The sequence below is a fragment of the Corticium candelabrum genome, chromosome 13, assembly GCF_963422355.1.
Source record: "Corticium candelabrum chromosome 13, ooCorCand1.1, whole genome shotgun sequence".
NCBI classification, from domain to species: domain Eukaryota; kingdom Metazoa; phylum Porifera; class Homoscleromorpha; order Homosclerophorida; family Plakinidae; genus Corticium; species Corticium candelabrum.
In genome coordinates this window covers 2073247-2083483 of record NC_085097.1, presented here as the reverse complement: position 1 = coordinate 2083483, position 10237 = coordinate 2073247, and the positions used below count along the sequence as shown (strand labels likewise).

The following is a 10237-nucleotide window of genomic DNA, read 5'->3' as shown; positions in this document are numbered from 1 at the left end:
ACGTCATGACACGTCACGGCAAAAATTCGACCGCTTCGTCTTTCTATTCTTATCACGAAAAGAGAAAGGATACAGGTGCTATAGCTAGTTATTCTTCCAAATTACTGAGCTTATGGATAGCAGACGGGATTTCTAGTATGAGATGTGACGTTTTAGTCTGTTTTACAGTTTTCCGCTTGTGTAGGCTATACACTAAAGTTGTACAGAGGTTTACGTAACGGTGTAGGGTCAAGTAACGTGACCATATGTTGGATCACGTGATAGAACATATTTCGTTTATTTAACTTTTAAGTTTGTTAGAGAAATTGATTATTTAAGTTTGTGTTATTTCTGTAGCGGAAGGTGGATATGGCACGATCTCAAAGAGATTGAGTAAAGACTCAGTGAAAGTGAGTACATGCACACACTCTTGCTTCTTCTTGTTGTTTTTGTTGATGGTGTGTAATCACTTACTGGTAATAGTTAATTATTATTATTATATCTATTTCACATACAGTACACTCTAGCACTGGTGTACACTCTAGCACTGGTGCAAACCAGACAGTAGATACCAATGGAAGAGGTTAGCATAACAAATAGAAAAAAGAAACGTTAAAACAAGTTAGAAGTAGTAGGACAAATATACCTGTAGACTACTAACTGTAAACTTGTAACTGCATAGGCGTAGGAACTGCGGAGCACTGGGAGCATGTTTCCTCTCGACTTTTCCAGCTGTGCTTGAGAAATCAATACTAATATAGTATTTTGCATTTAATTATCCGAATCCAGCATTCAATTATCCAATTCAGGCAATCAATTATTCAAATTTGGCATTTAATTATCTGATTCAGGCGTTTAATTATCCGTTGCTTATGGCTGTGCAATAACATGAAAAACTAAATAACTTACATAGTCTCTGGTTGGGCAGTTGCAAATATCATTATTCATCAGCTGTCTAGACGCAATAATTTGTAATTTATCTTGACTTTAGCATGAATTTTTAGCATGTGTTGTACAATAATTTCCTTTGCACTAACCTTGGTGTCACACGTCTCTGCAGAGGTTTAACTAAACTGTTGGGAGCAAACCGAATCTACATATCTAGGAAGCTTTCCAACGCCTTGCTCCATCATTCGTGGTGTAATCCGCATACTTTGTAAGCTGCGCGTCCTGCGTGATACCATGCAACAGTCCATCATGCGTCGTTACGGTTGTTTAGCTAAAGCAAAGAGCTTGAATTTTGCAACTTTGCCTTTCCACCTTGGTTGAATCAATCATTTATTGTTCAGCTGAAATGTGAGTGAGCATCATAGAAAGACATCATGAAAGAAATGTGCGCAGTTTTGACTGTACGTATCAGACTGAAATAATTATTTATATAATAAATTTGGTACTTTTATGACAGAACAACAGATAGTTGAATGCCTGAGTTGGATAATTGAATGCAAAATACTATAGTAGCAATTACTTTTTGTGATTGAGAAATCAATACTAAGGTCAGACTAGCAAAACTTCTGAAAGCTGTTACATGACCTGCTGATGTACAAAGATGACAGACATAGAAACCGATAACATTAACGTAACACACTAGTTTATTAATGTTTATGCGGCATGCATATGTATATATATATATATATATATATATATATATATATATATATATATATATATATATAGTAATACATTCAGCCTTGTTGTGGTACTACGCTCTTTTAGGCAAATTTGTGCCACCTCAACCAAATCTAGGTTCCTACACCGATGAACTGTAGTTGGACAAATAAACGTGTAGACTAAAGTAGCAAGAAGTCTGGATGTAATAGGAACAATGTTGATATAACCGGTTATTTCTCCAGTCTTAAATTTCTGCTATTTGAGAATTGAGACAAAAGTTTTAATTACTACTAATTAAATTTCTGCGTTGTAACTAGGAAGACAGTTACTGGTACACACATGTACCAGTACACGTGTGTATGCATGTGTTTGGTCGGTGACTTGTGACTCCGAGGATAACCCTAAATATCCAAACTTTATTTGTGCATTCCGTGATTTTTCACAGAATTCACAGAGATATCATAATTATAGAAATAACCGGTTATACAGTAGCCTTGCTTTTTGATTACTCTCCAAGCCAGAATGCTAATCTAATAATCATATCATTTTATAATCTGGTTCAGTACAAAATCAACCAACCACATCAGTTAAAATCAAACCAATCTAACTGGCAGCTGAGTTTCTCAACCAGGTTTTGTTTTACTTTGGGGCAAGGAAACATTTTATCTTTAACATTTGTTGTGCTTTTGCTCTGTCTTTACGCTGCAAAGCAAGTTAATTATGTAGGTCTGAAACAATTTGGAAAACTAAAACATGTGTGCGGAATTTATTTGTGCATTTATGCCAGACTGCATCATCATCAGCAACTTATTATTGTTTATTGCAAAAATGTAATCGTTTGGTTGGAGGAAACTGCACACGAATAAGTATGCTAACAGTATGTTTTTGGCAACTATAATATGTAGTCTACATAAAAGTATTTTGATATGAAATTTGACTTTGCTGTATTACGTCTACCGGTTGGTTATGTATGTAGGGATTTGATTGTTGCAGTCTTACATTACAACCATGCCAAGACCCCGTTGTTACGTGAGTGTATTGTGCAAATCGTTTTCGACAAGATCATAACTTGTATAATGTTTCATAAGATCGGATGGATATCTCTATGATCGTGAAGCCATTTTAGAGTGTCTCCTGCATCAAAAGAAAGAAAGTGAGACTATAATCTCATTGATGTGTTGTATTATGTTATTGCCAACTGATTTGCATTGCAAACTAGGAAAATAGGAATTGTATGCACATGTATTAGGCATACGCTGTTAGCGTGTGTGAATATAATACGAGTTTCCGCTCGATTGTTCAGCGGCCGGAATAGCTCAGCTGGGAGAGCGCTAGACTGAAGATCTAGAGGTCCCTGGTTCGAATCCCCGGACGATCCGCATGGGTCGTATCCGAATTGAACAATCCCGGGTTCCGGCACAGTTTTTACATTTTTTTTCTCTTTTATTATATCTTATTCGTTCTTTTTTTCGATTTCTTTGTTGTGTTTTGAGTTCTAATGTGCATTGCTAATTGATCAAACGCAAAGGAAAACAGTACCAACGCGTTATTATTGCGCATGCGCAAAACAACGTTTACACAGTGTAATCACAATACGATATGTGTAGTAGTACAAACAGTTACGTGTTTAGTAACTACTACATGGAACAACGCGTATGGTATAGTATTTTAGTTTTGCTTTCAATTAGGTCATGCAGTTTGCAAGCAACATTTCTATTTAATTAATTTCTAATTAATTTGTATATGCAATGTTTACTTTGTTTATTTTGTTAAACCAGTTGATAAAATGTCACAATTCCTTATTGTTTTGGCTTATGTATTGTATGTATACCACATCTGGTTTGTAAGTTAGTCAATTTCAATTTCTGTCTGCTATTTGTTCTGCAGTTGCACGCAAGACAAAAGAATACGAGAAGCAAAGAAAACATCAGGAGGTCAAAGTAGTCTCTCAATGTTATTGTACAATGATCTGGCATGTCGTTTTCATTTCTAGAAAGAACAGGCTGAGTTGGCTGCAGCTGAACAGCAGGCTAAAGAAGAGGCATTTGTTAAACATGGTGAGACAGAAACATATGTGCAATCAGTACTGTCCGAATGATAAGAGGCTGCATACGTAACTATACATGGCAGCGGTTGCTGCAGTAACATTAAAATTTTGTCTATATGTAGTCAACAGAGATTAAAATTATGAAGATTGTTACTCAAAGAGACTGCTTAAGCCTGGTTCACAATACACCCCGTGTCGCATCACGTCGTCTCGTATCAAAGGAGGCCGTTTCCGACACGACGCGGCGCGATGTGTTGGATAGGATTTTTTCCTATTCCAGCGTGTCATGTCAGAAATGGCCTCCTTTGACGCGAGACGATGCGACGCGAGGTGTATTGTGAACAAGGCTTTAGGGGCATCAAAGGAGTCAAATGGTCTGGTCTAACGTGTGTTAAATGGGTGTGACTGTTATTAATTAAAACAAGCACATGTTAGTAGTAACGCTCTATTTTTACAGCAAGATGGTTTAATTCCAACACTTGTTATGCATCTATAGTGCTAGCGTTCCTCATTACTGAACGAAAATGCATTGATGCCTCTATCAAATTATAGTAGACTGATTGCAGTAAAAAGCATATTGGTTATTTATTAGTCTGCTACTCTTGAAGTGTGTGTGTGTGTGCGTGTGTGTGTGTGTGTGTGTGTGTGTGTGTGTGTGTGTGTGTGTGCACGTGCATGCGTGTGTGTGTGTGTGTGTGTGTGTGTGTGTGTGTGTGTGTGTGTGTGTGTGTGTGTGTGTGTGTGGTTGACATTCGACATGCACCTCAATGCATTTTATTTGAGATGCATTAGGGCTATTTGGGTGTTTCAAGGTGCGATAAGATCAGATATGTAGACAACTTGAAAGCGGTAGATCTAATGAGACTATAGAAACATAAATCCATAGAAGGCGTCTGCAATGGTTAGATCATGTTGATGGAATGCCCTCTTAAAGATATCAGAAGATGTTATTGAGAAGCGAATTGTTTGGCATCAAACAACCTACACATGGTGTCAAACAACGGTGGATAGAAACTGTGATGTATGAATTGCCAATCTAGTGCTGGCTGGAGATCGAAAAGTATGGAGAGAAGTGTTGCATTACTTAGGCCCATAGTGGGCATGGCAGGTTCAAGGTTCAAGGTTTAATGTGTGCATGTGCGTGTGCATGCATACACCCATGCATGTGTACATGTGTGTATATTACTTGCTTGCTTGGATAGCTGGTATTTCAGTAAGCAGCATTGTACTGTACAGAATGGGTTTTGTATAGTATTCTGGTTAGCATAATAATTATTGTGTGAAGGGGTAGCCTTAATATGGATTCCTGGTATAGCCCATGCCCTATACGCTTAGTTTATGATCCTTTGTTACATATAGTCCAGGGCTTGATACAGAATTGTATGGTAGTTGCTTTGTCAACTTGACTAAGTCAGTGATTTCTGTACAATTAATATGCATAGAAATTATTTGCAGCTGATTAGTAACACAACTATGTTACAGAAAATAGGATAACGTCTGCTCCTATTGATCCTTTTAAGGAGGTTGCAGTAGGTAAGACTTATTCGTGTTGTTAGTGATGATTGTGCTGTAGTTATCCTAGTTTTTCTTTGTAGCTGGCAGCAGCAAAGGGTCGAAGTCAGTCAGCAACATGTCTGGCGAGAAACGGAAAGATCTCCCAAGTTTCTGGATTCCTTCTCTTACTCCAGATGCCAAACCCACGTCGGTGAAGAAACCGGTACGTCTAGCAAGTGAGTTTGTGTGTGGTGACTGCATGAATGTGTAACTGTAGGACAAGAAAACTTACTGTCCAATGTCTGGCAAACAGTTAAGGGTGAAGGTAAAGACAACAGACCTATGGGTTGTTGTGTTTGTCATATCAGTTATCATTATTTCTCCTTAGGATCTGGTAACTGTTTCTTTCACCAGAATAGATGATGCACAAGATAAATCACTGATTGCAAAAGAGGTTAGTAATTGCATTAGCTGCACTGTTGGACAGATTGTGGCACATGAGTGAGGGACTGGTAGGTGTTAACTGTTTGTCATTTTGCATTGTTGGGAGACTATGGCACTCATTGTCCTTGACCATCAAGCTGTTGCTTGACATAAAGGATATCTAGCAGAGGCGTAGGAAGCATATTTGAAGTAGTTAGGCCTAACGTGCGCTAGAAGGCATGGTTGTGTCACGTGACAAAACACATCTAGCATGTGCTATTTTTGGACTAATCCACACCAATTAATTAATCTATTTGCACATACCAAATTTCTTACTCTGTGTTCTCGCAAATTGGTCATGGAAAACTATACTATCTACTTCGTTTTTGCTACTTACTCTAAAAGATATATTTAAAAATATTATATTTAATCATCTATACCTAAACCGGAAGTTGTGGCCATCACTCGCTGGTGAAAGTCCATTTTTACAAACACTGGTTGTGTGGGCCCGACAGGTCCAACCAGCTGACCCTTTCCTATGCTCTGCCCCTGCCTTGCTTTGGAAAAATGCAGCTGTGTGAGGAGTTAACGTGTATGAAGCAGGAGTGAGTCAATGATGCATATCATTAGTTGTTATCTTGTGTACTACTTTTGGCTTAGTTAAAATGTTCCTCTGTACAGCAGGTATTTACTGATCACAGCCATTATCAGCCTAATGTCTACTTAATTAAATGCATCTATTAGTTCTGCATTTCTCTTTGTTGAAGCAGGAACGATGAATATTGTAGGAAACTGGGACAGTTTTATTTTGCAAAGTGTGATTGCACTCGCTCTTTGTACGCCTTAGTATTACAGATACAGTACAAGTGCATTCTGTAGTGGTCCCTATATCTGAATATACAGTGGAAGACTTCAGCAGCTCCTGCATTCATTGGGTTTCCAAAAGGAAACATATTTGATGTTACTTACTATGAGCACTATTGTGTTCAGTATAGTAGATGTGTCTAGGTCTCTATATTGTAGTAAGTTAAATGTCAGTTTGACTTGGTTTAATTAATATATTAAACTTCATAATTGCCATTGCTTTTGTTTGACTGGGATTACTCTCACTCTTCACACGCAGTATCCACGAGGGCAATTTGTCACTCTCCTTTGATTTACAAAATGCAGTTTATAGCATAAAGGACTCATGTTGGATTGCACTTCTGGACTGTTGCAAATGCAGTTATTAAAATGTGATATTCTTGTGTTGTAGGTTCGATACAAATGTGCTGTGACTCACGATGCATTGGGGAATTCGGTTCCATGTGTTGTATTGAAAAGCTGGTATGTGATAGCACAGACTGTGATGTAATGCAGTGTGTGTGTGTGTGTGTGTGTGTGTGTGTGTGTGTGTGTGTGTGTGTGTGTGTGTGTGTGTGTGTGTGTGTGTGTGTGTGTGTATTTTACAAAATCTTCCTGCCAATCATTAGCCAAACTTAGTGAATGTCATTCCTGTTTCCTAAATCATCCAAATTGTCACTCTGTGGTAGCGGATCTCTATTTGCAGTGCCAGGATGGTCAGTGGGTAGTTGGAGCAGCACAAATGTGCATGAAAGTTAAATGTTAAATATCAAATCTTATAATGCAAAACTTAGAAAGTGAAAATAAGAAAGTGCTATTCTAAAATTAAAAATTAAAAATTAAGACTTAAAATTTAAAATTAGAAAACCAGAAAAAATTAGAATGACAAATTAGAATTGCAATGCAAGAATTTGAATGAGACGACTATACCCACTGACCCAGAACATTGACTGCATCAAAGTTGTTTCTGCCAAATGCACTGCTGTTGCAGACGAATCTCTTCACTTGTCTGACCAGTTGTTGACAGTCGCTATATCATATATGAGACATCTGTACATAGTGATTGTTTCTTCCACTGTAGTTAACTTTGGATGGTCAAGGTCATGTAGATAGCTGATTGTAATTGTTTAGTACACGTGGTTTGCATCCGAAACGAATATTGAGTAAATGACACACTTGTTTATCACAAATTTCATTATTTGGCTCCTTTACACATAATTTATTTATGTATATGTTTGTGTTTGGTGTTAGTGGCAAGGTTGTGACGACACAATGCTTTGAACGTCTTATCAAGAAGGATATGCTTTGTCCAATTACAGGTCAGAAACTGAAGGACAATGATATCATTGCTTTACAACGGGTGAGTGCAGTGTTTGTATGAGAGGTGTCTGGGCATGATAATATAAATTCTTGATAAAGTACATTAAGAGTCATACTAGCCAGCATGAGACAGACAGCAAAATGGTTGTAGAAATTGATGGACAAACAGCAAAACAATGGATGTAAAGGTATATGAGAGACCAACATACCTAAGCAGACATGGATACTGTTTGGTTGGATAGGCATGCATTAATATTGACGAAGCCATGTACCTTGATTAAAACAAATAGAAGTTGGACTAGTGAACTCAAACTCCTTTTTTGACGTATTGAGGTTCTTGTACTATTGATATAGGGAGGTACTGGCTACTCCAGTGTGAATGAACTGCAAGCGAAGACGTACAATCCTGTCATGATTGCATAGCAAGGCTACAGTCATCGAAGGCCTACACGGCAATCGTCATACAATACGTTTGCAACATATCACAAGGGAGTAGTCATACTTAAAGTATTGACCAACTTAAAGAACATAATCGGTCACGTAATATGTTTTCTTTACATGTAAATGGCTAATCTGTTCCTCGAGCTTAGCTACCCTGTAATTTTAGTTTTACATAGTCTGATGTTGCTGCTGTAATTATACTTCATCACAAGAAGTAAACAAATGTTTGGTCTGTTTAGCAGCCAGCACATAATGCAATATTGGATTGAAACCTGTGTATTGTCTATTTTTGTTGATACTAATATTAACCGAATTTTGCAGCTACTTAATTAGTTTGACAGACTTCTGACACAGGTACTAGTATCTCAATGGATATGTCAACAATAATGCAACTAATCGCTAGACTAGAAAGACACAGTACAGAGTTGCTGAATAGTTATTTATGGCAATCAGTCACTGACTAAGTTTTCTTAGTGTGCTTAATTAAGTTAACTAGTTGTAGGGTATCCGTAGGCGCCTCGCGTTTGTGAGTCTGACGGAGTTCTCATACCGTCTACTGAAACGCGGAGTCCAATCTAGACAATACGTATTTGTTGAAACCCTGTCATGGAAGTAATCATGCAAACTTCCTAGTAGTTTAGATTACGTATATAGGCCTGGTATAGGTACAATAGTCGTCGTTTTGCGATCGTGATCAAAGCAATTGAAATGTACAGTCTAGGTATGGACTCGGTTCCGTTGTAACGACAGTGGTATGGTATCTAGTGACATAGAAATTGATATCGACAAACAGTGACTATCAACATGCAGCACAGTGTCCAGGATTGATCATACTGTAGTACGGGACGTGTGGATAGTTGACTGTAGGCGGCATTCAACTCCTGAAGGTGTTTCTTGGTTGTCATGTACACACGGTTTCTAGTTGCAATACAAAAGGATGGGGCGACGGAAGTTCATGAAGCGTTTTCGCCGCCGTTTCGTCATTTGCACGAATCGTTCCTAGACTCATCTGTAGTCGGACACGGAAACGATTTTTTGAGGTAGGTCCTACCATGAAACGTGGTCGTGGGGAGGACAAATTTGAGATTTGTGCACACACACACACACACACACACACACACACACACACACACACACACACACACACACACACCAAAAGCTCGATGGAGAGCCATATAGGACCACGCCCATTTCTGTTGTGCAACCCGGATTAGAAGCCTCGCTACGTTCGGCAATTACACTCCTATCCACCTAAATCTACGACAATGGACAGCTTCAACTTCATGACAATTTTAGCACATAGGTAATTCCCGCGCACATCTGTCTGAGGATCGTCGCCTACTGTAACCAGAGGCTCCGCCTCTAGTTAATTACCCGAGACCTGGATATCCGGGCTAAGGATACTGTAGTCTGGTGACAACCGACCGTCTAGACTACTCACTATGCCGAATTCAATTGCCAGTTTAATGGGATAGTGGCCATGCTAGAATTCCTAAATAGATATGTGCAATTCGGATTGGAAATGATAGTGCAATAGGGTATATTAATACATAGAAATTTATACTCGATTAGCTCAGCTGAAAATGAAGCTATTCCGACCAATAGACGAGACGCTGTGTCGAACGTGCTGTCATCCTAAGGCTCCACCTCTCTTTGTTTGTTCGCTGCTACGAGAATTTGGCCATCATGCAGGTCGCGCATCCTGTACATGCTATTTAGTACTTTGCTTTTCCTAAGGGTTTAGCACTTAGAAACACACACCTAATCTACACTTGCACGTGCATGTTTTCCCACCAACAACCAGGCGTCTAGAGATAGAGAGCGAAGGTGCTGGTAAGATTCAGGTGCCATGCGGTACGTGTACCTGACTTGTAACATTTTGCTTGTTTCACGGTGTTTCTGCATAGTGGTTCTCAGTCTGACAGCTTGAATTTTCGGTGTGCGTGGCTGGGCGGTGTTGTTGCAGCTACAATTACTACTGTCATCTTCAACAGAAATTTGGCGCTCCATGGGAATTTGCGAAGTGGAACATACTGTCCATGACAGCGCGTCTGTTTGTCGGACGAAGCGAATGACCTG

General features: G+C 38.9%; 1 protein-coding gene across 2 annotated transcripts; it reads left to right on the top strand.

The window, feature by feature from the left end:
* The first annotated feature begins 5 nt into the window (after positions 1-5).
* Positions 6-8513, top strand: LOC134188708 (nitric oxide synthase-interacting protein-like). Of its 2 annotated transcripts, none has more exons than XM_062656879.1 (13): positions 6-75; positions 337-389; positions 2567-2619; positions 2679-2743; positions 3478-3524; positions 3584-3647; positions 5120-5170; positions 5233-5354; positions 5409-5456; positions 5520-5585; positions 6810-6880; positions 7649-7757; positions 8072-8513. In XM_062656879.1, the coding sequence occupies exons 1-13, from the start codon at positions 6-8 to the stop codon at positions 8138-8140; spliced, it is 888 nt and encodes a 295-aa protein (XP_062512863.1). In that variant the 3' UTR covers positions 8141-8513. The 2 variants fall into 2 exon arrangements, with proteins under 2 accessions (XP_062512863.1, XP_062512862.1); XM_062656878.1 differs by having other exon boundaries at positions 3478-3530.
* The last annotated feature ends 1724 nt before the right edge of the window (positions 8514-10237 follow it).